At 34.6% G+C, this 26,296-nt stretch overlaps 8 protein-coding genes across 14 annotated transcripts in view; 5 read left to right on the top strand and 3 right to left on the bottom strand.

The window, feature by feature from the left end:
* The window catches only part of LOC129786110 (replication factor C subunit 4), a 635,780-nt gene that overhangs the window by 227,626 nt on the left and 381,858 nt on the right, over positions 1 to 26,296 (top strand). The window lies entirely within an intron of this gene.
* Positions 1 to 26,296, top strand: part of LOC129785980 (extended synaptotagmin-2) — a 633,447-nt gene that overhangs the window by 225,293 nt on the left and 381,858 nt on the right. The window lies entirely within an intron of this gene.
* The window catches only part of LOC129785995 (protein kinase C-like), a 501,513-nt gene that overhangs the window by 93,359 nt on the left and 381,858 nt on the right, over positions 1 to 26,296 (top strand). The gene's annotated exons all lie outside the window — the stretch shown is intronic.
* On the top strand, positions 229 to 2,144 carry LOC129786124 (dynein regulatory complex protein 9). The gene is made up of 2 exons (XM_055820954.1): positions 229 to 1,291; positions 1,351 to 2,144. The coding sequence occupies exons 1-2, from the start codon at positions 1,059 to 1,061 to the stop codon at positions 2,117 to 2,119; spliced, it is 1,002 nt and encodes a 333-aa protein (XP_055676929.1). The 5' UTR covers positions 229 to 1,058; the 3' UTR covers positions 2,120 to 2,144.
* Positions 2,121 to 3,500, bottom strand: LOC129786098 (mitochondrial chaperone BCS1). Its single transcript, XM_055820911.1, has 2 exons — positions 3,022 to 3,500; positions 2,121 to 2,957 (listed from the first exon to the last, which is right to left on the bottom strand). The coding sequence occupies exons 1-2, from the start codon at positions 3,482 to 3,484 to the stop codon at positions 2,146 to 2,148; spliced, it is 1,275 nt and encodes a 424-aa protein (XP_055676886.1). The 5' UTR covers positions 3,485 to 3,500; the 3' UTR covers positions 2,121 to 2,145.
* On the top strand, positions 3,615 to 5,107 carry LOC129786100 (O-glucosyltransferase rumi homolog). The gene is made up of 2 exons (XM_055820917.1): positions 3,615 to 3,813; positions 3,876 to 5,107. The coding sequence occupies exons 1-2, from the start codon at positions 3,693 to 3,695 to the stop codon at positions 4,937 to 4,939; spliced, it is 1,185 nt and encodes a 394-aa protein (XP_055676892.1). The 5' UTR covers positions 3,615 to 3,692; the 3' UTR covers positions 4,940 to 5,107.
* LOC129786099 (patatin-like phospholipase domain-containing protein 2) lies at positions 14,573 to 21,265 on the bottom strand. Of its 4 annotated transcripts, none has more exons than XM_055820915.1 (6): positions 20,743 to 21,265; positions 16,176 to 16,597; positions 15,677 to 16,104; positions 15,532 to 15,603; positions 14,860 to 15,046; positions 14,573 to 14,791 (listed from the first exon to the last, which is right to left on the bottom strand). In XM_055820915.1, exons 1-5 carry the CDS (start codon positions 20,900 to 20,902, stop codon positions 14,977 to 14,979), a joined length of 1,152 nt encoding a protein of 383 aa, XP_055676890.1. In that variant the 5' UTR covers positions 20,903 to 21,265; the 3' UTR covers positions 14,573 to 14,791; positions 14,860 to 14,976. The 4 variants fall into 4 exon arrangements, with proteins under 4 accessions (XP_055676890.1, XP_055676888.1, XP_055676891.1 ...); XM_055820913.1 differs by having other exon boundaries at positions 14,860 to 15,069; positions 20,743 to 21,201; XM_055820916.1 differs by lacking the exon at positions 15,532 to 15,603 and having other exon boundaries at positions 20,743 to 21,210.
* On the bottom strand, positions 22,324 to 26,123 carry LOC129785972 (golgin subfamily A member 4). Of its 2 annotated transcripts, XM_055820687.1 has the most exons (3): positions 24,182 to 26,123; positions 23,107 to 24,104; positions 22,324 to 23,038 (listed from the first exon to the last, which is right to left on the bottom strand). In XM_055820687.1, exons 1-3 carry the CDS (start codon positions 25,857 to 25,859, stop codon positions 22,970 to 22,972), a joined length of 2,745 nt encoding a protein of 914 aa, XP_055676662.1. In that variant the 5' UTR covers positions 25,860 to 26,123; the 3' UTR covers positions 22,324 to 22,969. The 2 variants fall into 2 exon arrangements, with proteins under 2 accessions (XP_055676662.1, XP_055676661.1); XM_055820686.1 differs by having other exon boundaries at positions 22,794 to 24,104.

Raw genomic sequence — 26,296 nt, 5'->3', positions numbered from 1 at the left:
ATCAGGTAATTCTTCAGGTTAATAAAGCCCCAGGAACTTTCTCATTTCACTAATAAAATTCTAACTTTGCAGAGAATCACACAGAAGAAGAGGATTCAGAAGAAGAGGCAACATCCGGAGGAGCCAGTTCACCGAAAAAATCTAAAATATCGTAGTTTTGCCGGAAGAAACGTTTGAAATAAAATGTCTACAAAATAAGTGATCCAGGTAAGATCTTTTGTTTAAATTGAGAAAAAGAATCCTTATTGATGGAGGTTCTGCGAATATTTTCAAATTTTGAAGTAGTTTCACTTTCGTGCATTATTGGAAGCTCCTTGGAGTTATTTCCTCGAAATTCTTTCAATCGGAAGTACTTGGAATCTTTGTACAAAATTATTCGTTTGACTGCTGTGAGGTATGAGGAAGCAAACAATTGCATCCTTGACAGGGAGAAGATAGAGACACTTGTGCAAGATTTATCGAAATCCATTAATAAACTCTATGATAAAAAGGAAGATCAGACAAAGGTATCCTGCCGAGAGGAGGAAAATCAGCTGAATGAACATCTTGAATCAGTTTATGAGGAAATAGACAGAGAAGTTGTATGCTCACGGAATATCCGGAAGTTCTACAAAAGTAAATGCCAGGAATTGCGTGAAGAATTGACGAGATTGAAGGAACGTCATGAATGGGCGACTGAACTTTTGAGAAAATACTCCAGTTTTGAAAATTCCGTTTCTGGTTTGCGAGAAGAATCCAATCAATTCTTAGAACTCATTTCCGATTCTCATGAATGCAATCTCAATCTTCAAGATGAAATTGATGAACTGAGGAAACAAGAAATGCCAATTGAATCATCTGCAAAATCTCGGATTGCTCATTACCTAAATTTCCTTGCAAGGAAGAAAAACAAGATTTCAATAGAAAAAGCCAAAAAGGCTCTCACGAATACGAAAAGCATTAAAACAAAAAAGGGAAAGAAAAAGGCAAAAGGGAAAATGCGCAAGAAGGGGAAGAAAGTACCAAGGAAACTAAATAAACAACCTACAGGGAAACGGAAATTGTAGATTTTTAAAGAAATGGATTCTTTCGTAAAAGCAGGAATAAGTGTTGTGCTTCAGAATGCAATTGATTCCCTCTTGATTATCAACAAAGGACGAAAAAGCCTCAAGAAAGTGGTACCAAAACTCCCAATTCAGGAGCGCTTCCGGGATAAGATTCAGAGCGGCGGGAAACAATCTTCCTCCAAGTTGCATGATTCTCTACATTCTGTGGGGAAGGGGATGATATTTGTAAAACTCGAGGAGGACATGTAAGGAATTTTTAAACATTACTTTAGTCCGCAGTTATTAAAAAGAAATACTTTTATAGAGACTTCCTGAGATACGCTCTCGAAGAATCCTTGGTCAGTGGATTTCCACAGCTGAAAGCAATAATAGACATGGTTCATGAGGAAGGAAGGGAGGAATACCGAATGATTGAGCAATACAATAAGAACAAGAAACTCTCGCTCCTCTTGGAAAAGAAACTCAAAAAAGACTCAGATGATTGTCGGAAGCGTCTGAAGGATTGCGATGAGAAGCTAATTGATTTGCAGAATCAGCTGAAGGATTGCGAATTGGAGAATGCCATGAGATGTCGTTTGGTGCTGAAATGGGAAGCAACTCGGCATGAACAGTCCCAAACACTGTATGAGCGGGAACGGGATTCACTCCTGCAAGAACTTCAGGATCTTCAACTAAAGACGGATCATGAGGAGAGAATAATGAGCGAAATGGACGCTTTCAGTCGTCATCAGACGGATAAACTTGAGGAAATGACGCAGTATTGGATTGAAAGGTACAACCGGGAACTCGTGGAGCTAGATGAGAAGCTGCGGATGGCAAAAATTCAAATTGAGACCCTTCAGATGTGCATCAGAGACATGCAGGCAGATTTCAATTCACGCCAAGAGGAGATTGATGAATATTTAGAGCAAAAGCGTCGTGAGGATGAAGCAAGGCGATTGGAGCAGAAAAAGTGGGATAGTGCCGTAAAGATTCAAGCGTGGTGGCGAGGTACTATGGTGAGGAATTGTTTGGGTCCATATAGGAAGAAAAAGAAGGGCAAGAAGGGAAAGGCAGCAAAGAAAAAGAAATAAATTTCTCTTTCACTTTCAGAAGAGCTCTAATAACTTTCCCATATTTCTCTAACATTCCCCAGAATTGTATCTGGTGATGACATTTTGTGCATCATGAAGTACCCTTGAATTTGGGCCGGGCTCACAGGTTTCTTCTCCAACATTACTTTCTCAGCAAACTCCTGTGCTTTACTCTTATCTTCTCCATCGCCGTAGAAACGATGATACATTTGCTCAACCTGATACTGAGAGCAATAGCCCACGTATTCTTTGAGATCAACTCTTCCGGGTCGAATGAGGGCAGGATCCAGTCTGTCCAGGTAATTGGTGGTCATAAAGAGGATTCTCGCCTCTGTAGATGCCACACCGTCGAGACAATTGAGAAGACCACTGAAGGTGACACGATTTAATCCCTCGTATGCAGATTTCTGTTGTTTTGTCTCTTCCCTGGACACAAAGGCTGAATCAATGTCCTCCAGCAAGATAATTGATTGCTGTGGAGCCACGCTAAGTAGGTGATTTAGTCTGTCATCTGACAAACTGCGATCTGAGAGATTGAGAACACAAATCCCAAATTCAATTTCTCCCGCTAGAGCTGTGATGAAGCTAGATTTCCCACATCCCGGTGGTCCGTACAGCAGGTAGCCACGTCTGTAGGGAATTCCACGTTCAGAATACCATTTGGGTGTTCGAATAAATTCCTGAACATCAGCAACAATTTTCTCAGCTACACCTCGATCCAGAACAACGGAATTTATTGGTCTCCTCTTTCGTGGATGCCCAAAGGGGCGCCATTCGCTTCCAATGGCAGTGTACATTATTGTCTTGCCCTCTGTGTGCTTCAGCGCCAGTTGCCTAGCTAAAAAGAAAGATCCAATGTTAAAATTTAATCACAAAATCACCCAGAATCAAGAATATCTTACCTTCCTCGAGGATCCCGAAATAGATGTTCTTATTCCTACCAAAAGCTGTGAGGGTAACCGTCTCCCAAGGAACTCCCATGTGGAGATCCAGAGTATGCTGTTCCCGTGTCCTCTCCACACGTATCCATGTTCTACCGTACTTCATAAAATGCGTCCCAATGCTTGGGATGAAGTCATACTTGGTCTTCACATGCCCAGTTTCCTTTTGCTCAAACGACGTCTCAACGCTGAGGTGTTGGGTCTGACGAGCTCCACGCTGAGTAATCCACTGCAAGAGCCATTGGTAGGATTTGTCTCGGCATGGAACCTCCAGTGTGATCATGTAGTGCCTCCGGAAAAGAATGAGACTTCCCTGGAGGGCTTTACGTAATATTGCAGCACCTGCCCCAATGCCGAATAAACCAAATCCAGCACCAAAGTACGGATTGTCAGACAATCCGGACACGTAATCAGCTATTGTCATTGTCTCAGCTGCTCTTCTAGTCCATGGGAACTTTTATTTAACCTTTTTCTTCCCCTGGTCAGGGATTTTTTGTATGTTTTCTAACCTTTACACAAAATCTGTGTTTACAAAAAAGATCGAGGTTATGTTTTTGACCAGCTGAAAGGAGGAGCGTCTCTTTTGTATTCCAACGATCTCCTTTGGCTGTAATTTTTCTTTTTACACTAAAATGCAGTATTTTTTGATTTTTTCTCTTTTTGTTACGTGTTTTGTGTCAATTGAATGCTTTGATGAATGTGGAGCAGGTGAAGATTGTATATTTAAGGCGGAACTTGTAAGATTTCTTGAAGGTAAGGATTTCTCAATGATTCCCAGGAAACACTCAAATCCCAAGTTTACCGTTTCTTCTCAGAAAGTGACCCCATATGGACTACCATCAATAAGGCTGAAAAGAATTACATTCCATGTATTCAGGGCAATTGTACGTGCTATGAAGATCAGCTGGAGCAAGATCTGAAGCCATTCCTCTCGGGCGTATCCCGGGAAATGCTAGAGGCTGTGAGGAGTAAAGGCACGCGGTACCAAATAGTAAACAATAAGCTCTATCGTCAGCCAGACTGCATGTTTCCGGCACGATGCTCAGGCGTGGAGTACTTCATAAAGCCTCTCCTGGCGAAACTGCCAGACATGGAGCTTGTGATTAATGTCAGGGATTGGCCACAGATTTACAAGCAGTGGAAGCAACAGTCAGGCCCGGTGCTCTCATTTAGCAAGACTGATGAGTACATTGATATCATGTATCCAGCATGGAGTTTTTGGGAAGGAGGACCAGCTATATCTCTCTATCCCACTGGCCTAGGAAAATGGGGTGCACATCGTGAGTCCATCAGTAAGGTGGCTAAAGAGGTACCCTGGAATAAGAAAGAATCCAAAGCTTTCTTCCGTGGGTCACGTACATCTTCCGAACGAGATCCTCTGGTGCTACTTTCTCGAGAACATCCTACCCTTTCCGATGCACAATACACAAAAAATCAAGCCTGGAAATCCCCAGCGGATACTCTAAATGCCCCACCCGCACCGGAAGTGAGTTTCGAGGATCACTGCAAATACAAGTATTTATTCAATTTCCGCGGTGTGGCAGCAAGTTTCCGTTTCAAACATCTCTTCCTCTGCAAATCTCTTGTCTTCCATGTGGGCGATGAATGGAAGGAGTTTTTCTATGACTCCCTAAAGCCATGGGTTCACTATGTACCCGTTAAATCAAATCCTACAACAGAAGAGCTGAAATCTCTCATTGAATACTTCAAACAACACGATGAACTGGCGCAGAAGATTGCAGAGGAGGGATATGAGCACATCTGGCACCACCTCCGGATGGACGATATAAAGTGCTACTGGGAAAAGTTACTGATGAACTATGGAAAACTCATGAAGGACAGAGTTGTGCGGGATGAAATGCTCATTGAAGTTTCATAGAAGAAGATTTAACATCATGTTAAATTGCTTGTTCTGCTTGATCGAACTGAATGAGAATTACGATATAATTCGAGATTGCAGCAATTATCTGAGGATAAAAATGATTTAATTAATTAATTTTGTTACACTGAAATATTTTGTCGAATAGAAGATTTTATTACAAGTCAATCTTGAGGATTTTTTCTTACCGATGATATAAGGCCAAGGTCGAGAATGAACATTCCTGATACATTTATGCCGGGAATTTCATTTAGAATTTGCAAAGAAAACATTTCAATCTGAAAATAAGTACATATTGAATTAAAGCTTCTCCAAACTTTTGTATTATTAAATTAACTTTCATACACTTCTTCGGAATCTTATATCCATTTGATGTATTGGCATTTTGTGTAAAATTAATCCTGTTCGTTTAGTTTCATTTTTCATCTGATGCCCTATAATACCGTGCAAAAGGAAATCGGTATATCCAAATATACAATATAAAAATGAGAGTATACCGCTTAATACGTTTAATTTCATTATTCCACGAATTTGCAATTGAGAAAAATAGTATTGCATGAATAACTGAAAGGTCGTGGCTAAGAAATTGCTCACAATCATGAGGATCAATTGCCACGAGTAGAGATTTAAATATTCTTTGGTCGCTGTAGATAAATAATTGTAGTAAATGGCAAATTTATCTAAACGATCACTCAAATCACAGCTAAAGGTGATTCTTTGAAATTCCTTCATATTGCCTACATTGCTCTTTTGTATTTTTTCCATTATTTGTGTGAGATTACAATTAAGAAGTTTCAAGAAAAAATTTGCTCTTAGTATGTTCATATAAATGAATGTACTTATTGTGAATTGAACAATGTATGGGTATATTGTAAGAAGTGTCCCAAACAGAAACAGCAATGACTGAAGTTCCTTAACAATAAAATAGAAATTGAGCAAGCAGACAGCTAAGCACATAATCTCACAAATTCCAATTTTGAATAAAAGATACAGCCAAGGATTCATTAGTTCACAAAATGTTGCATTTTTCAGGAGACTCTCCTCAATTTCCGACATCTCCGATAAATTATTCAAGTAATTCTTTATCTTCTTAGAATTCCACATTTCCATAAAGTATATAAAAGCAATAAGGAAGTAATTAAGTGATGTCTGAATGCTTCCTATCATTGCTGGTACGAAACTTATAGGCATTATCTTTTGCATTCCATCGAAGGTGTTGGGCATGAGATATGTTATAGCCAAACAAGAAAATATGAAATATACAGCTGTGTAGATTACATCCAATTTTGATACTTCAAAACGTTGACTTTTGTAGCTGTAGTAGACACATCTCAGTCCAAAAATCCTTCCAATGACACGCATAAATCCAATTAAAATTCTGTACAATTTAATAATTCTCGGTGAGACACCGGCCTTCTCGAAGTTCAACATTGTACTAAAACATTATATTGTTCCATTTATCTTGTCTCCTGCTGCTTTCACAGTCCTTCTTTATTTGATGAGAAAGATTAAGGATAATTAATATTTTATGTTGAGATCATCATTTTTCATTGAAGTTGCCTGCAATGAAATTCAGTTCTACTGAAAACAGGATTCACATTGGACGTAAATAGGATGATTTTCGTATTAAACTGGGATAATTTATTTTGAAAATTTTTCCTTTAATATAAAAAAAATTAGGAAACTATTTTAATATATTAAAGGGGACGTTTAAGTCTGGCTTTGAGTGTCAATTGATGTCAAGGAAGGTATTATAGATAGATAAAAGGAAATATTTCCGCTAGAGTAGTGAAGCGTGACATAATCAATTTGTATTACAGGCACTATCCAAAGTTAACAAATCCCTTAATTCTAGGCATATTAGGATTCTATGAAGATGAAAATTTGTACTGAATATTAAAAAATAACATTTTTTTTCACCATCATCTGTAATTGGTAATTACTTTTCATATATAATTTATGTTTTCTAAACAATTAACTAAAAGTTTATAAATATAGTGTAGTAAGATGAAGGAAATCATAATATTGTAAATATTGTTCACCCTTAACGATCCTAAATGTCTGTAAAGGAAAAAATCTGTTTCGATCGAACTACATCATTCTTCTACTATTTTAATATAATTGTAGGGCTAGGGCCATTTTCTTATGATTCCAAAAGGAGAATCTACAAAAAGTCCTTCAAAAGTTTAGCATATTCGTGGTTTATTTTAGTAATATGTTTATGTGTAATGCCCATTGTGCTTTCGAACTATGTTAAAAAGTTGAAAACAACGATTAGGAGCGACTTTGCAGTATCTGTTGCGATATTGAGGATATTATTACAATGGATATCAGTTATTGTAACTGCCCTATCGAATATCTGGCTAAGGAATCAACATATTTTCTATCTGAATTCAAAGAAAACTTTAAATGAAACAATTTCCGTTAAAATTGGAACTCTCTATCGCATGAGATACATCCTTTTACTCTCTCTTGCAAAATTAGTGATATTTTTATGTAGATTTTTTGGATTCTATGGAGTAATGTTACGAGTTAGTAATTTTAATATGATATACTTTCTCTTAGCCTTTGTAACGTTTTTTCCAACATCAATCTATTCCATTAATGGATGCAATTTTTATATGGAAATTTTATCTTTGCGCTTTTTTACATTTCAAATAAATTATTGTCTATCTCAGTTGCTGAAATGTGTTCAAAAAATGCCGAAAAAGCTCTCGAAAGCACAACGAATGGTCATTTCATGTAGGATTAGTGATAAAATTGATGAGCTTTCCATCATGTATGCTCAACTTCAAGAAGCTTTGCTGGTTCTCAATAATATATATGCCACAATGTTACTATTGTTCTTCACTAATAAACTTTTTGAGTGGACAATGCAAGTATTTTTAGAGTTTATAACTATGACGGGATATTCTGCATTTCATACAGGATCAAGTGTTTTTATACAAAATATCATGAACAATATCTTCAGTATTATTGATGTTGTTATTACAGTAACTAACTGTGGAAATTTCGTTGAAGAAGTATTCAAATTTCATCAAAGAATTCGTGTAGAAAAATATAAAAAAAATGTTTCTAAATTCTAGATGTCAGAAACAGCACAAATTCTGCATGAATTTCCAATCCACAAAGTTGATGATCGTCTCAGAGAGAGCATCAGTCAATTTTCAATACAAATCCTGCAAGGAAAACGATCAATTTCCATCTATGGAATGTTTGATGTAGACAACACGCTACTGTATTCAATGGTTACCTCAATGACAAGTTACCTCATTCTTTTAATTCAATTTCAATTGGGCATGTGAATTCTCGAAGGATAAATAATTCTACCCACCTTGCTGCTTTTGAGTCCTCAGTGAAGCTTCAATTTTAATTTATTAGCAATTAAACTAATTAAATATTGTATAAATAATCGATATATCAATATATGTTAATTAGTTTAATAAATGGCTGGACGAAATTTAATTTTTGTTGTTGGAAGAGTAGTAAAATGAAGAGGGCCTATCAGTGTTCACGTGGAATTTTTATTAGAAAATGATTACATTTTCAAGCTTTTTTAATTTAATAAACACATTTTTTGGCATATCTGTTGCATCATTTAATCGCAATGGAAATTATTTTGTAAAATCGTCTTTTAAAAGAATTTATACAATTGCCCTTCTTCTTATTACAATTCTCTTTTATCCAAAGATGATAAAATTTTTTGTTAATAATTTTTATGACATTAGTAAGAATCCTCTTTCAATGCTTGTGTGTCTCTTGCAAACCTCATCGCAGTATGTGTTAAATGTAACTCTTTTGCTTTCAAAGTTAATTTACTGCAGAGAGGAAGTTATTTTTAAAAATAATCATCTGAAATTTAAGAAAAAACTCAATGAGTACATTTTGAAAAATAAAAAGACGAAAAGTGGTCGAAATTTACTTTATTTCTACTTCTTGATAAATTCTGTCTTTATATTTTTGATGCAAATTTATGCAACAACTGTTGTACTTGTACGGGTAGTTCGTTTTCATGCTTTAGGATATATCTACATTATTACCTATGTCTTTTCGTACTTCCAAATTATTACTGTTGGAAATATGTTCTTTGAGAAAATTCTACAATACTACTTTGCAGTCTCATATATAAATCAGGCACTACTGGAAGATTTACGTATTCTTTTGGGGAAAATTGGATGTAAAAGTAGATCTCACTGCATAATTTCATCATGTGGAATTAGTGATAATCTAGATAATCTGCAGAGACTCAATTCAGAACTTTATGAATTGGTGTATGAAATGATCCAGTATGAATCTCTTGCACTTATTGCAGTTTTCCTTCATAAGTTTATAGAAATTCTTGTACCAATATTTTATCAATTTATTGCCCGTACTTTGTACGTTGATAGCCCCAGTAATTTATCAATTTACATTGTATTTGGAATGTGTTACCCTCTATGGAATGTAATTTCATTGTTTTTACTTATAAACATGTGTGAAAAGTTTCAGCAAGAGGTAATTATTTAATATATTTCTTAATTTATTTCTCTAAGTACATGCATTAAAAGTAGATTCATTAATGGATGAAAATAGTGTAATATACGTTACTTTTCCTCTCAACTAATAGTAGGGGATGTACAGCATTATAATCATTTCGTTTGTAACAATATTTATTTTTAAAAATTACTTTTTTGTATATAGTATCAACCCTCAATTCTGTGACTATTTCGCCTCAATTACAATCATCAATCAAATTATGTATATTTAATATTAAACAATTGATTATATCTTTATTAATGATGATGTCCATTCAGTCTAGAAGTTTTCGAGTAAAACCTTCGATTAGTTCAGTTTTGTCTAAACAGTTCACATAATAGTATTTCCGCATAATGTTAGATTTTTCCGGATATTATAACTTTATAAACACATTGTTTTGTGCCTCACTATGTTCGTACAAGTCAGAAAGAAAAAAGTTCGAAATATCATATTGGAAAATCTTTTACTGCAGCATAAATTTTATTCTTGTACCAACATTGTACATAGATGATCAAAAATTCCTTAAAACTGGTGTCATTATAACAAGTGGAAATTTAACACTGATGGTCCTTTTATTTCAATCATTTTGCCAGCATGCCATTAGTACAGTACTACTGCTCTATAAGCTTTTATCAGTTAAAGATGAAGTTGCATACAGAAATAATTATTTAAAATTTGAGGAGAGTTTTAATGAAAACTTGCATAAAAGATTAATCGTTCCACCAAATAAAAGAGACTATAGGACTACTCTTCGTTTTGTAAACTCTGTAATTTTATTTATTTTCCAATTAATATCATTGTTTATTGTCATGCTGCAAGTAGTTCGTGATCCTTCAAGGAGTGTTCTCTTCATTATAGGGTATATTGTGAACTACTTTCAAGTAATTGCATCTGGAAATTGTTTTCTTGATGGTGTAATTCAATATAAATTCATGATTTCATGCATTAATGAAACACTTTTGCATAATTTAAATATTATTAAGTTTGAGGTGAATTCCAAAAGCAAACCACATTGTATGATAACATCGTGCTCAATTAGTGATAACATTAACAAATTGCAGGAATTCAATTCTAAAATTCATTTTTTATTCTTTGAATTAGTTAATTATGAATCATCGACAATGATTATTGTTTTTTGTCATAAGTTTTTAGAAATTATCATACCATTTTTCTATCAATTCATAATTCGTTATGTTTACGTAGAGGAATACCACAATGCACCAGAATTTTATGTTTTTGCTCTTGGATATACATTATGCAATATAATTTCAATTGTGCTATATATTGTTGCATGCGAAATGATACAACAAGAGGTAATAATTAGAGAAATATTATTTGTGTGTCTTTAATGTTAAAATGATTTATCTTTTAATTTTTGTTAAATAAAGAGAGAGACTGCCTTTGGACATTGGAGGGAATAGAAAAATACGTCTATTTTATCTAATTGAAAATGTGTTCATTAACATAATTCTTCTCTTTATATGTTTTATTATGATTAGACTAGATCAACTTACACCCTATTATATTGAGCTAATTCATTTAGATAGAAAGATTAATTCGTGGTAATGTAATATACCTTTGAATAGATCTATGATAAGTCGATAACATTTAGATCATATTATAACAAAAATGAACAATAAATGTTATTTAGTCTCTTTAGAGATGTCTGAAATGAAGAAAGCAAATTTTTATCGTTATTCAACGTGTTTATATTATTTCAATAAATTATTTGGATTATGTGCTTTTCACTACAATCCATCTAACAGACAATTCAAAGAATCCATCCCATCAATAATTTATTGCTTGATACTACTGCTTTATACAACCATATACTGTCCAAATTTAATTATAAGTTTTAAAGACATCTTAGAAAATACGTTCTCAATTAATTTAGCATTATACATTGGATTGTTTCATGCTGCTTTACAATTGTTCTCCGTTGTTTCAGTTCAGTACTTTAATATTTATTACAGAAAAAGAATTATGGAGTATTTAAATTGTAAAGTGATTTTTGAAAAGAAAATGAACAAATTCGTGTCCAAAATATATAGAAATAGATATTTCACTACCAGGGCAGCTACCGTAATCATTGTACTTATTTTTAAACTTATATCACACTACGTCATAATGTTTTTTGTTACAAACCAAGACACCAGCATGTTAATTGCTTTACTCTTTTATATGATTCCAATGGCAATTACAACGCTTACAGGATGCAACTTTGCGATGGAAATTATTTCATTCCAATACTTTACTTCGCAAATTAATTTCTCCCTTTACGAGTTAGTTGACCAAATTAGAGATGTTCCCAAAAACACCTCATCTGCACAAAAAATGGTTCTCTCGTGTAAAATATGTGACAAACTTGATGAGTTTTCCATTCTTTATTCCGAAATGAATTTAATTCTTACAAAGTTCAATAAATTAGAAACTTTTATTTTACTTATTTATTTTTTTAATAAATTCATTGAACTTATTGTTCCTGCATTCTTTGAGTATCTCTCGTATGTTGGTTTTTTAAAAGCAGAGGTAACTTATGAAATGATGATCAATGGAGTTATCAATGATTTGTTAAGTGGTCTCGAATTGATTATGTGTGTAGCATGTTGTGATAAACTTATGGAAGAGGTCTAGATATTAAGGTTCGTAAAAAGTAAAGTAAAACTTACCTTTCATTTCTCTTTGCTTCAGATGGCAACAACTGGCAAAATCCTGCATGAATTTCCCATCCACAAAGTTGATGATCGTCTCAAAGAGAGCATCAGCCAATTTTCAATACAAATTCTTCAGGAAAAACGTCCAATTTCGCTCTGTGGCATGTTCAACGTTGACAATACTCTTCTTTACTCGATGATTTCCTCAATGACCAGCTATTTAATCTTACTCATCCAATTTCAATTGCAAGGAATAGGGTTGTAAAAGTACAAATATCCTTATTAAAATAGTAAGGTAATAAAGAATTAGTTTATAGACCATATTTTGAATTCATCGGGAAATCTTATCTAATTTGGCAAATTCTGTCTGTCCGACAAGTTCTGATTGGCTTTGACAATTCTTTCTGATCTCATTATTCATGTTTTACTTATGTATATCAAAAATGCAATTTATCCTTTTTGTTTTAATTCATTTTGTAAGTATTGTTTATCATGATTATTCTCTTTATATTATTTTTATTGATTTGGTAAACTTTACACCTTCAATACCTTTTGAGCTGCTTCATTTAGATACGTCTAGAAGATTAACCATAATTTAATCAAAGGTGATAAAATCAAAAACAATTAGATCAAATTCATACAATAGGCGGTATTGCTTTTATTTAGTCTCTTCATACATGTCTGAAATGACGAAAGTAAACTTTTATCGTTATTCAACGTGTCTATATTATCTCAATAAATTCTTTGGATTATGTGCCTTTCACTACAATTCATCTAACAGACAATTCAAAGAATCAATTCCATCAATAATTTACTGTCTGCTTCTACTGATTTATACGTCCATATTCTGCCCATATTTAATTAACCAATTCATGTTTGTTCTCGAAGACACATTCGATTCGAATTTAGCAATATACATTGGATTGTTTCAAGCTATTTTGCAATTATGCTCCGTTGTATCAGTTCAGTGCCTTAATATTTACTATAGAAAAGAAATAATTGAGTATTTGAACTATAAAAAGATTTTTGAAAAAAAGATTAACGAAACCGTGCCCAAAGTATACAGAAATAAATATTTTTCGACTAAAGCTTCTTCTGTAATTTTAATATTTGTTTTTAAACTATTATCAAACTACACAATAATGTTCTTAATTGCAAAACAGGGTACCAGCATATTAATTAATTTGCTCTGTTATTTATTACCATTAGGAATAACAACCCTAACAGGATGCAATTTTGCAATGGAAATTGTTTCATTTCAATACATTGCTTCTCAGATAAATTTCTCTCTTCGCGAATTAGTTGACCAAATTAAAGATGTCCCAAAAAACACCTCATCTGCACAAAAAATGGTTCTCTCGTGTAAAATTTGTGATAAACTTGATGAGTTTTCCATTCTCTATTCTGAATTAAACATAAATCTCACAAAACTCAATAAATTAGAAACTTTTATTTTACTTATTTATTTTTTTAATAAATTTATCGAGCTTACCGTTCCAGCATTTTTTGAGTATCTCTCATATGTTGGTTTAATAAAGACATTGCTTACTTTTGAAATAATGATCAATGGGGCTATTAATGACATTTTTAACGGTCTCGAATTGGTTATGTGTATAGTATATTGTGATAAACTTATGGAAGAGGTTTAGCAATTAATATTCTAAAAAAAGTCATATAAATCTCTCATTATAAAATTTCACTTTGCTTCAGATGGCAACAACTGGAAAAATCCTGCATGAATTTCCCATCCACAAAGTTGATGATCGTCTCAAAGAGAGCATCAGCCAATTTTCTATACAAATTCTTCAGGAAAAACGTCCAATTTCGCTTTGTGGCATGTTCAATGTTGACAATACTCTTCTGTACTCGATGATTTCCTCAATGACCAGCTATTTAATCTTACTTATCCAGTTTCAGTTGCAAGGCGTAGGGTTGTAAAAGTACAAAATTAAAATAAAACATGATGTTGATTTTTTAAAAAAAATTTATCATAAAAAAAATGTAAATTTCAAAATCAATAAAAATATTTGTGATTGTTTGGATGTCTCTGCTTGATTACTCTATTTATTCTTCAATTTCAAATTCAGATTATTTTTTTTTTACATTCCTTGTCTCACGATTATATTTCGCGTATTTTCATTTCACGTGGCGGCATCCGTAATCAGTCCATTCAGCATGAAAATTAATTTTGTGAGGGAGACAAAATGCGCAAAATGTACACATGTTTTATAAATCACGATAACCGAGGTTAAAAGCAAAATGTAATGAATTTAATAATAAGTATTTTCTTAATATATGCGTCTCATTTGATGGAAAAATGTTGAGGGAGAAAAAATCTACGAGTTGAATCAAGTTTATTGACATTGACCCACGCACAAAATATTCCTTAATCTGGTTCTTTTTTGCAAGAAATGTAAAAGTATCAAATTGAGATGCTAAAAAAAAGAAAGATTTAGCCGAAGAATGTTTTATAATTTTCATATTTATTTTCATTTCAGTCTAATACATTATAATACAGGATCATTGAACTTGTGTCACTTTCAATGATTTGTAAATCTCAGCGCTTGAAGATTCTTAAGAAACTTACTTATAATTACAAAATAATATAAAATCTTCCCATCCTCAAATACCACGGTCATGTAAAAATATATATTTATGTATAAAAATAGTGAAATGTGTATATCTGGAAAAAGGGAAAAAATAGTGTTAAATAAAATTGAATGAAAGACAAGAATTAATAATTCATTATACCTTCTTGGAAATGTCACATGAGCTGAATTAAAATATTCTCCTAAAGTCTTTCTTGGTCGATCGCATTAATTTATTAATGTCATTTGGCCGGTTAAGTGGAGGAGTCTCTTCTTCATCTTATATTGTCTTTTCAACACAAACTTCCGATGGAGCTTCTTCATCAATCTCATCATCCCAATACACTTCTCTGCAAAGAAGCAATAAAAAGATCTTCTTTCTTCAATCATGGCATATTCATTTAATCTTTTTTTTAAGCATTAAGATAAATTTTATTTGTTAAATGAAATGAATTTTCTACGTGAGAGAATGCTTTGTTATTTTGTGATTATTTTAACAAAATTAATAATAAATAAATCTTGTTTTTATGTAGACTACTTTTAGACGGGAACTATTTTCTCTAACATTGTATTATGAAAAGCTTCACAATTTCTTTAAATTAGGATTATAATATAACTGAATTACAGAATACTTTAATTTTATTACGGAATAAAATTAAATTATGATTTTATGATTTTTTTTTGCATGACAACAGATAGCAGCAAAAGCTTTAAAATAATTCAATTGTAGGCCCAAAAATAATTTTACAAGTTTTTGTAAAAGAAAAAAAAATATTTAGATGAAAAAGTGATTAATGAACAAAAATGCTAAACAAAAATAAGCATTTCAACTGACCCCAAGTTGTTAGGAAGATTCGCTAAGAGTTTCTCAAGTGGAATAATATTTGTTAGTAGACTTCGCCTCAATCTATGAAGAGATAACAATCAATGGAATGGCTCTGAGAATTTCCCCAAACATTTCCTTGAAGATTGATACTAACTTTGTGAGTGAGGTGGGCAAAACAGACGGTAGGAAGGATGTGAGTCGTCGCACAATTGAGGGCAATTTGCGATTGAAGAGCCACGCAACGATACCCTTGTTAGCAGAATCGATGGCCGCCTCGAGAACATGCACCACTGTATCCGGAAGGTTCCCCCTGGATGCATGTTTGCGATGCTCCGTGCAATCCTTGCACTCAGGATCGTAGTCCTCAACGTACATCTGCGTATCCTGCATGGTAATTTGTGTCTGCACCTCAATGCATCGGTTGCAATTGATGAGATTGTTGCGCTGCAAAAATCGCAGAGCATCGTCGAAGCCCTGCTGGCACATATTTGACAGAATCTCAGCTTTTGGTGGCATCAAAATGTACGAAAAGCGATTAATGTTCTGTCTCGAAATTTCTATGCTCGTATTAGCAAAATTTACCTACAAGAACGAGAAAAAAAAATCATCAGTTGTGTCGACGAAGGTTAAGAAGATTTTACTGATTAACTTACATGAAAGAGCTGAGAGCTCTTGTCTCTTGGACAAATATCACTTTCCCCACAAAAGGGACTCACTGTAACCGTATTCTCATTGATGGTGGGCAAATTGTCTGAGAAACCCCCATCCATGTAGCGTGCACCATGGAAGCGTGGTGGTAGAAAGCCCGAGAATATGGGGACAAAGCAGGAACAGATGAGAGCCTGAAAGAGCTCTTCGCGACTATTAAAATGGGACACAATCACATTCTTGCCATCACAGACGCGTGTTAGAGAGATGTGCAATCTCCCATTTACCCTCAAATGAGCATCGGCTGGCAGGAATTTGTGGAGTCCCTCCAGGAGGATGGAGTTAATGTTGAAGCGCGGACTGAATGGTCCTAGTTTGTGTGATCGTGCAATCATGCTGATCCTCAGCATTTCTGATGTCATTTCAGCTGCAAAATAAAATGAAAAAAAATAAATATTACATCAGCAATGCATTATAAATAGCAGACAAATAATTTAATTAAAAAAGTTTCCTACAATCTCTTGTTTGCCGATCATCTTCTACTCCAAATTTCTCACCAACTTCCTCAGAAATATGTATATTGTCATCATCCCCAAGTGACTAAATATTTACATACTATCAGCACGTTTCATTCCCTTGATTACTTCCCATCCAAGTGGGCAAACAACATTACATTTTTGTGGGAAATAAATCACAGAGCAAACACCCTCCCCCAAAACTCCCTCCCAACTTTAAAGCACTATCAGCATCAAATTGTGCAAATAGCCGGAGAAAAAGGCACACAATAACAAGTTTTTCAAAGAGAGGAATAAAAGACAATACTGTGTCTTGTGGAAAACACAATCATCCCACAGTTTTCTTATCATCATACGTTGTCAACAGAAAGCTCTCCTATGTATGTACTTTTTCTACATCACGCACTATTTCTTACACTATAGTCTACACGAAAGCTTCCCAACACTGCACATTTAACTTATTTATGTGCAACGAATGAATATGCTGCAATTGCATTACCTGGCAGGAAATTTTTGGGTCAATTTAGAGCGACAGAAGGTCGCCGACAAAAATAGAAAAAAATTATGTAAATTAACTTTCTCAGGTCATCAAACCCATAAAGCCTTTTAAACCCTCTTTATTTCTTTGGCAAAAAGAAGGCTCGTCATTTCTCCAGAAATCTAATCTCATTGTAAATCTTTCTTAATTACCTTGTCATGTCTCCCATAAAATTGCCAATTTGATGATAAATTATTTAAGAATTCTTCCTGCTCCAAGAGATTTTTGAATAGAGATTACTTTCGGTTTCTTAGGAAGTAAATAATATAAATTACACATGCAGGAAACAATTTAGAGATTGGCAAATATATTTTAAAAGTAATAAAACAAAATAATTACTTCGAAAATGTTTTTTAAGTTTTAAACAAAAGTGGAGCAAAAATCCAATTGTTTTGTATATTTTGTATTACATAAGAGCAAGTTAAAAAAAATTATTATGTTTGTGAATTCATTATTATGATAACTTTTTCTGAAAAAATGTAATACTAGTAACTTTAAAAGATTGAGGGAAAAACTGCTTTTCGTGCACTTTTACAAATATTAAGTAAAACAAATTAAATTAAGAAAAAGTGTGTGGCAAAAAAACCTTCAATGGCAAATATTTATGTTGGAACTTCTTTATGAAAATTCATCTTAATTTATTTGCTAAAAATTTCCCAAAAACATAGAGATAAGATAAATCGTAATCTCATTTTTGTTTTCCGGAAGTTGTGGAAATTTTCTCGTCATCGTCATTTCTTCACACACCTCCCCACATTGGAGTGACTATTCAAAGAAAAGAAGAAATAAAGAAGATTTGCATCTCTTAAGTGATAAGAAGGTGCTGAGTTTGGGGTGTTTGGTGTAATTTTTTCGGAAATTCTGTGATTCTCACAGGGAGGCCAGGAAGGTCAACAAGAGAAGCCTTGTATAATATTTAATTGCTATTGACGACATTTTTGAGAATGCGTCATGATGTATTATTTTTCCTCCACATCATCCTTCATTCGCTCCCTCCCTTTGTGTCAATTACAACTGATAAGGGATTCAATATTTACGAACAAATAGAGTGGTTTTTGTGGAGATGAGAAATAGCACAGTAGCATGCCTCTTTTCCACATCTCAACATTGCCTATATGTACTACATCGAATAATGCCCTCCTGGGAAGAAGGCCTGATCTCTCGTTAACGTTATCATTTTAGACAGTCGAACTGCGGGAGTTGAGCCCATAGGAATTGACCTTGCTGATTATGTCGCGTAATATGAAACTCCATCCACTTGAAAGAGGAATTTAACACAATTTCTTCTCACCCACTGTGAGTGTAGATGCGATTTGATTAAGAAAAAAAAACTCCAATGAGTGATAAGAAAGAGGGTGTGAATGTGTGTTGTACTCAAGGTGTTGGCAAAGTCGCGCGCGTGGTTGAACAAACCGTTGGGAAGAAAATAAAGGGAGAATGTGAAAAAAATCCTAAAAACGTGATAAGCAACATCATGCTTTTACGCGGTTGATAACTTAATTAAGAGATTTGGGTGCTTCTTCCTCCTCATGTGGGAATTTTGCGTAGTTTTCCCCCCGCGTTTTTTCATAAAGCAAACGATTTAAAAAAAAAATCAAGCGAGTGCGCAAGCGGCCTTATGTTTGTGGGGTCTTATCAATTGTGGGTCAATCCTTTTCTCGTGTACTCTCCCCAAGTTTCTGTACACACGATTAATTTTATACATTTGAATCTGGCACACTTTATGGCCACCACAGAGTTTCCATTGAAGCTGTATGCGCGCGAGATTTAAGGGTCATAAATCCCGCGATAACCCATCAATCTCCTTCCAATTTGCGTCCAGATGTGAGGCTATTTTCCCGCATTTTTTTTCCTATGTGATTCACACACAAAAAAAGGCATCTCTTCACTCACCACGTCACAGTACCCACAGCAAAAAATCCCCCCAAAGGGAGGAAGAAGAAAAAAAACTCCAAGGATTCGGGGCATTTTCATGAAAAAAGAAACAACAACTAAATGAAGAAATTTTCTCTCACAGAGATTCTCTTGCGTCAGTGGATCGAATGATTTTTTGCGTAACATTGCTCCATTGCCTATCTCGCGGACGCTGTTAAGCACTGTTGATGTTTTGCCAATAGTGGAAAACAAATGGCAATAATCACTTGAATAAAATAATATTAAGAAAAAAAATGAAATAAAGTCACACATCACAAGTTATTGCCTCTTATCAACTCTTTGGGGTTTTTTGTTGTTGTTAAAACCAAAAGAAACCTACTTCCTATATAAAATGTTTTTCGCATCAAATTGATTTATTGGTCACTCCATTATTGCGCTCCTCCGTCTTTATCAATGAAATTAATCAATGAATCTCAAATGGAAGAAAATCCCCCAACTTGTTGGGGGGCTTTCCTCCCCCATGTGATCGATTAGAACCAAGACCTTTGGAAGGCTTTTCCATTTTCTTTCTTTTTGTGGCTTCTCTCATCGAACAAACGAGGTGGCATAAAATAATGATTGATGAAGGTCAATATTATCGATAAGATTATACCAATTTTTTTCATATAGCTTAATTGACGTAAACTTGGTTTTTTACATAAATATTATGTACTTATCCCTAGTTGTAAAAAAAAAACGAGAGAAAAATTCCAAGATAAATAGACATGGGTCTATTGATTACCTTTTATTGTCTACGATGATATAATGTAAAAAAAAATGAATTTTAGGCAGACTTAAATTGGTTTTTGTATTGATTAATTTCTTAGAATTTATGTGACGTTTTTGCTCAATAAATCGGTTAAATATTATACTGAATCGTAGGCATTGTAAAACTATTTGTTAATTATTCTATACGTTCTTAAGTATTTAAAGATCACATAATTTATTCTCAAAAAGGACAAAAATGATAAATTACAACGTTGTAATATTTGCTCAAATTGTAATTTTTTACTACATTCATTGAAAGATAAACCCGGGTTACGTAAATTATATTTAAGGAATATCAAGAAAGTTATATAATAACTCATAATTTAGAATATGAAATTAACGGAAAATCGGAAAGATTTATCTAAACCACGCCCCGTGTCCTACTTCGAATTGTTAAGCTTTTCTTTAATGTTTTATGATTTTCTACAATATGTACCTTTATTTCTTTGTTTTGTGTTTTTTTTTAATTGTGGCGAAAAATCATAAATAAAATTAAAAAAAGAAACATCAAAGCTTTTTTCGCAGAGATTTGTGATCTAAACATTACAGAATGTAGAGAATGAGGTAATCAATTAATCCAACTCTATAAATTTCTCAAATAAAGAAGCAAAAAATATATAATCGCACATGTAGCAAAAAAGTGTGGTCTCAAATCTTCAAAATTACATTGCACCTTTGGAATTTGGACCGTTTAATCGTGATAGAATAGCCATAAAATGTGCAGAGACAATATTTTACGCTATCGAACAATGATATTTCTGAGTCAATCAATGAGCTTTTATTTATTTCAAATGCTGACCTCACTGTAGTATAATGTGTTGAGAGTTTTAAACTTACCGAGTGGCAGATCACAGAGTAATCCAACAGCAGCTAAGGAGCCAGCAGATGCTCCGCTGATTTTGTCCAGGAGTAGATGGGGTGCATATTGTTTGAAACCAATTGCCACACCAACGTGATAAATACCCAAAAAGCCACATCCAGCAAACGATAAATTCATCTTTGGAGTCAGAGAATGTCCTTGGTTGAATTCTTTTATTTTTGTACGTAGAAAAAAAATTGTCTCTTTTATAGTTTTTCTCTTCTCTTTGGAAAATTAAATGCACCAGGTTTAAATTATTAAAGTTATTTGTCTTGTGATGTTCACTTGAGAGATTTACGTATTGTTTTCTTTCTTTCAATGAGACGCAATCACTTTTAATGTTGATCACCAGACTGTTTTCCCAATGCTTCTTTCCTCGTCAACGGATAATGCACAACTGACCAGACCATCGGCACAGTGTGACAGTCTCTAGTGAGCTACTGGTGGTCGCATTCAGGCAGCCCAGGCAGCAAACGGTCTGTCGCCCAAGCACGTCTGGCCAATGTATTTGTGCACATAGAAAACATACATATACAGCTGATAAGGGAAAAGAGAGATAGTGTGAGAGAAATGAGCTTTTGTAAATAAAATAAGCAATTATTCACCGTATATTCCAGATACACAAAGAATAATGCAGTTGATCGTACGATTTTATTCGTCTACCGATTAATCCTGCTGACTGTTGATTACTTAAATGCCGCACAATCAATTTTATTCTTCATTTATACATTTCTTTTACCAATAAATTGATTAAATTGATTAAAAACTGTTGCTTTTACATAAAAACAAAAGAAAACGTTTTCCTTGTATTCTGTTAAAAGATTTTCCTAAAACAAACTAATTGACCTAATTATGCGCGAATCGCGATATATTTTACTATCGCGCTAATGAGGAAAAGCAAGAACCCCCTTGGAAGAAGTTGAGAAAGAGAAATTCAGCAAAATGACCCCTTGAGGCCATTTGGTTTTTTTTAGGAAATGATAATGACAAACTAATTTATTTTTGGTCAACTCTAGTGCTAGATAACCCCTTTTACGGCAATAGAGTGACCACATTGACACATTTTGTAGATTGCCTAATTCTTTGTCGCTTACGTTATATACTTTTTTATGTTCAGCATAATTTATAATTTATGAAAATTTTCCTATCCCAGCAGGACATTTTAGAGGATTTAGAAAACTAAGAACAAAAAGCAATTAAAAGCTTCTTTATAATATTTAAATCAAAAGCAGGTAATTTATAAATCAATAATTCCAAGAAAGTCGTTCAGATAACAATCTGAAAAGTCTATCTATTTTTGTAATTTATTACTTGTGCGGTCAATAGGGGAATTTTCCAGGACAATATTGCCTTCTTTGCACACGCAAAACTTTATCAGCAGTAGTTCCTTTGAGCATCGCAAAATGTTAATGTAAATTAGTTTACACAATAATAAGGAAAAACTGTTTCGTTAATATTTGCGATGTAATTTTAAATTCATTGTCGTGCTTATCAAAATCCCAAGGAAAATTATTTAAACAATCCCTATAGATGAAAATAAAAAAAATTGCACAAATTCCTATATTATTTAGAAGTTATTCTTTGAGTGTTTAACGATATACTCAGAACTTTTTTTTATTCTAAGAAACATTTTAACAAAACATTCGCAAACCAGGACATTTTTTAACAAAAGCTTTTGACCCTCATTGATGCATGTTAATCAGTGAAAGTGAAAAAAAAAACTAAAAAGTTTGAATGAGAAAAAGACAATTAAAATCTTAATGGAAATGCGCAAAAGCTTCGGATTTTCTTTAGAATGTTTACACAGAATCTATTGAAAAGCATTCATCTGCCTTTCTTTGGAGAATGTGTAGAGTATAATAGTGAAGTGAGGCCTTGTGCACAAAATGGGACTCTTTAAAAAATGAATTTGCGTCATAAGCAATAGGACATCTTACCGTAATTTTATACATTTTATAAATAACCTTTGAATGAATAACCTTTGGGGTTTACTATAAAATTGCCTTCAAGCGCGTGCGATTTATATGTTGTTGTTTTATGATTTAGGTAATTAAAGTTGTTTACTACATTAATAGTGCGAGTATAAGATATTTGAAAAAAAAACATCATTTTTTTCTATAAAATTTCATTTTTAAAATTCAATTTTAATTTAAATTAAAACTTCTAATTAAATGCAAAATTTAAATGGGATCTTTTTTTTTATCCTTACGTCTCCTTGAATCTTTCCAATTTTCTCACGTACTCATCTTCCATTTTCGTGATTTTTTCATCCATCTGGAAAAAACAATTAAATTCCATTTGTTAAAAAGTATTAAAACGAATTTCTTGTAGAAAAAACTTACAATTTTCTCGTAATTTTTCTTCAATTCATCCAATCGTTGTTCCAATTTAATTTTATACGATTCATAGGATTGCTTTATCCTGTCGTATTCCTTCTTCATGTGAGCATCTTGCTGTTCTGAGTATTTCTTGTAGTTTAGTGCCTTCTGCTTGGCACCCTCGTACTTCTGCGTTGTCTCCTCAAGTAGCCTCCGCATCTCAACTTCACGCAATTTTACATTCTTCTTCTCTAAGTTCCATTCAGTCATGAGGTCCATCACAGCATTCTTCTCCGTTTCATTTTGCTTCTTCAATTCACGTACCATCTGCTGCAATTCCTCGATTTGCTGCCGCAACCTATTCAAGTCCTGTTTGTACTTATTTACAATTTTATTGTGTTCCTCCGTTGAATGTTCCATCTCAGTCTCCTTGTCCTTGATAACTTGCTCGTACTCCTTCCTCTCGGACAGAATGGCCACGCGTAAAATGTGAATTTTCTGCTCAAATTCCTTTTGCATCTCATCCCGATAGGCCGTGAGTTTCCTGAATGCCTCCTCAGCACGTAATTCCTTCTGCCTATGCTCCAACTCAAGTTTCTTAATCTCCTCCGCATAGGCCTTTGCGTACTGATCAATCAGCCCAGGATCCCTGTAGCCGCCCTCCATGTCTGGTGATGTGGAAACACTAGCGTCGCGCGAATCCACTTTCTGCGGCGTCGAAGCGGTACTGCAATTTTTTATGAATTCCCCAAATTTCGCCGCCTGCTCCTTTAGGTCCGCAATCACACGATTCTGTTCCTCCTTGAGACCCAGTCTCGCATGGAGATCATTCACAGTATCAGCTGACTCCTTAAGCTCAGCCCTGAGATGATTGATCTCACGCAGATAATTGGCACAGTCTTTCTGCAGTTGAATATTCGCAATTTCCTGTTTCGTGATGTCAGACAACTGATTGAGACAATTGCTGCAATCACGAGAGTCATTTCTCTGTGATCGCCATTTCGTGATGTTTTCCAGTTTATCTGTGGAAGATTTATTAAACATTTTAAAAACAATCATTTTCAAAAGAAAATTCATTCTTTTTCAATTTCTTTCAAACCTTTTTCGTGTTTCTCCTTGTGCACAGCTACTTCCTTCTCAAAATCCCATTTATGCTTTTCAATCAATTTCTCCTTCTCCCTAATTGTGTCCTCTTTGTCTTCAAGGGCCCTTTTCAGGGAATCACATTCATTTTGCAAGCGTTCAAGTTGTTTGACAAAATCCTGCGATTTTAGCTCATTTATCTCACGAAGTAAGTCATTCTTGGCGGACGAGAGGGAACAATATTCATTTTTGAGCTTTTCAATTTCCACCTGAGATTCCCTGAGAAGAGTTTGCGCTGTGTCTGAGAATTCCCCACAAAATTTGCACGTAATTTCCTTGAGATCATCACTTCCATCGGAAATTCTGTGATTCCCCTTGGATTCCTTCTCATAGAGACGCAATTTCTGAGTCAATTTCATGACTTCTTTCTCATATTCAGCAATCTTTATCAAGGAATTATTATTGGCTTCCTTGAGAGATTCAATCTCCAAGCTTTTCGCACGAACTTCCTCCTGTAGCTTTCGAATGTCTTCGCGTTTTTCCTTCAGGGCTCCCAGGGAACGATACAGTTCATCTCTGATTGTGAGGTGCTTTGTTTCCACCGACAACGGGGTACTACTCGGGAGTTTTCGGTCTGCAGTGACAAAATTAATTGGTGATCCATCCGCTAAGGTCTCCATGAGATTCATTTCTTGATTCGTTGAATGTAGCTGCATTGTGAGACCTTCAATGCGTTTCTGCATTTCATCTGCTTGCTTTTCCAGTGCACCAATGTGCTGCTTCAGCTGGAAGTTCTCATGTTTGAGATCAGGTCGACTGAGGAGGTCATTGCACTGCTCCTGCGTCTCACCGAGTGTCCGCATCAAGTCATTTATTGTATCTGTCTTCTCCACAATGATGGCTTCTCTGCTTCTCTCCAACTCCTTGTATCTCTTCTCCCACGTGCGCAGCTCCAACTCTCGATCGTCCACCTTCTTCAGCAGACCATTCACTTGCTGCTGCAGCTTCTCCACTTCGGCTTCTTTTCTCTCCATTTCCCGCAATTGCTCTTTCCTCTGCAATGCATTACCCTCAACCCGTCGTCGTTCCATTTCCGAATCCTTAAGCATTCGATTTGTACTATCAATCTCCACGAGCATATCGGAATTTTGCTTCTGTAACTCCTGCACTTTTGCCTGAAGTCTCGCCACGGTGGAATTGAGTTCTGAACATTTTGCTTTACTCTCAACCAGGAGATCATTGGCCTGCGTCCGGGTCATTATGGCACGTTCCTTCTCTGCATTTGCAATTGCCAAGCATTTTTCTAATTTCCCCATTTCCATCTCATGTGCCTTCTTCTCATTTGCCAGCGTCTTCTTCAGTTCAAATGCTTCCTGCGTCCTTATCTCCAGGATTCTCTGCATTTGTCCATCTTCTCCACCCTGACGTGGCATATCCCCTGCAACGGGGATAAAGGTCCCACCCTGTGTGGGTGCTCTCATTTGCCATGGTTGCTGGGGATTCCCTTGCGCGCCGAAGTTATTGTTAAAGTGTTCAGATTCATCTGCCGTTTCATCCTCAAACATCCGATCGAGTTCATTTTGTATCTCAGCTCCTCGACGCCTTCGGTCCTCTTCTTCCTCGTCATAATCCACCGAATTATCAGCCACCTGAATACTGGGATTCCCTTGGAACAAACTAACACCCTGATCCATTTTCCCGGCTTTTCTTCAAAATTTTAGCGCGACATAAACAAACCTCCGGAAAATTTTAGGTTATATCACAGAATTTTCTCATAACTCAGCATCTGTGGCACTTAAAAGGCACTTTTCTATGGCACGAGGCACTTTTGTGTTCTATTCTTTCCCTGTACACCAATTTCTTTTCAATTTTTCCTTTTAAAGCGGAAATTTGAGCATTTTTGTAAAAAGAAAACAAATAAAATCAACAAAGCGAAAATGATGAAAGTAGCGTATGCCGCATATGCCGAAAATGTTGCGATGTAAGCTGATTTTGCCGACGATTTTAATTCAAAAAAAAGTCGCGCCAAATTCAAAAACTGCCTAATCCCCAAATTTTCTTAAAACTCTTAAAATTTTACTATAATAGAAATAAAAAAATCCTTTTACTATTTGTAAAACTTTTCTGCTTT

Source organism: Lutzomyia longipalpis, chromosome 1, assembly GCF_024334085.1.
Source record: "Lutzomyia longipalpis isolate SR_M1_2022 chromosome 1, ASM2433408v1".
In the NCBI taxonomy this organism is placed as follows: domain Eukaryota; kingdom Metazoa; phylum Arthropoda; class Insecta; order Diptera; family Psychodidae; genus Lutzomyia; species Lutzomyia longipalpis.
This window is presented reverse-complemented; position numbering and strand designations above follow the sequence as displayed.

Coding starts and splice junctions, on each gene's coding strand:
- LOC129786098 (XM_055820911.1), bottom strand. CDS start 3,484: ATGACAATAGCTGATTACGTGTCCGGATTGTCTGACAATCCGTACTTT. Junction 2,958..3,021: donor TTTCGGGATCCTCGAGGAAG/GTAAGATATTCT, acceptor CTTTCTTTTTAG/CTAGGCAACTGGCGCTGAAG.
- LOC129786124 (XM_055820954.1), top strand. CDS start 1,059: ATGGATTCTTTCGTAAAAGCAGGAATAAGTGTTGTGCTTCAGAATGCA. Junction 1,292..1,350: donor GTAAAACTCGAGGAGGACAT/GTAAGGAATTTT, acceptor ATACTTTTATAG/AGACTTCCTGAGATACGCTC.
- LOC129786100 (XM_055820917.1), top strand. CDS start 3,693: ATGCAGTATTTTTTGATTTTTTCTCTTTTTGTTACGTGTTTTGTGTCA. Junction 3,814..3,875: donor ACTTGTAAGATTTCTTGAAG/GTAAGGATTTCT, acceptor GTTTCTTCTCAG/AAAGTGACCCCATATGGACT.
- LOC129786099 (XM_055820913.1), bottom strand. CDS start 20,902: ATGAATTTATCGTTTGCTGGATGTGGCTTTTTGGGTATTTATCACGTT. Junction 15,604..15,676: donor TTGCCCACCTCACTCACAAA/GTTAGTATCAAT, acceptor ATCTCTTCATAG/ATTGAGGCGAAGTCTACTAA. Junction 15,070..15,531: donor AATCTTCCTAACAACTTGGG/GTCAGTTGAAAT, acceptor TGAAGAAAGAAG/ATCTTTTTATTGCTTCTTTG.
- LOC129785972 (XM_055820686.1), bottom strand. CDS start 25,859: ATGGATCAGGGTGTTAGTTTGTTCCAAGGGAATCCCAGTATTCAGGTG. Junction 24,105..24,181: donor CAAGGAGAAACACGAAAAAG/GTTTGAAAGAAA, acceptor AATCTTCCACAG/ATAAACTGGAAAACATCACG.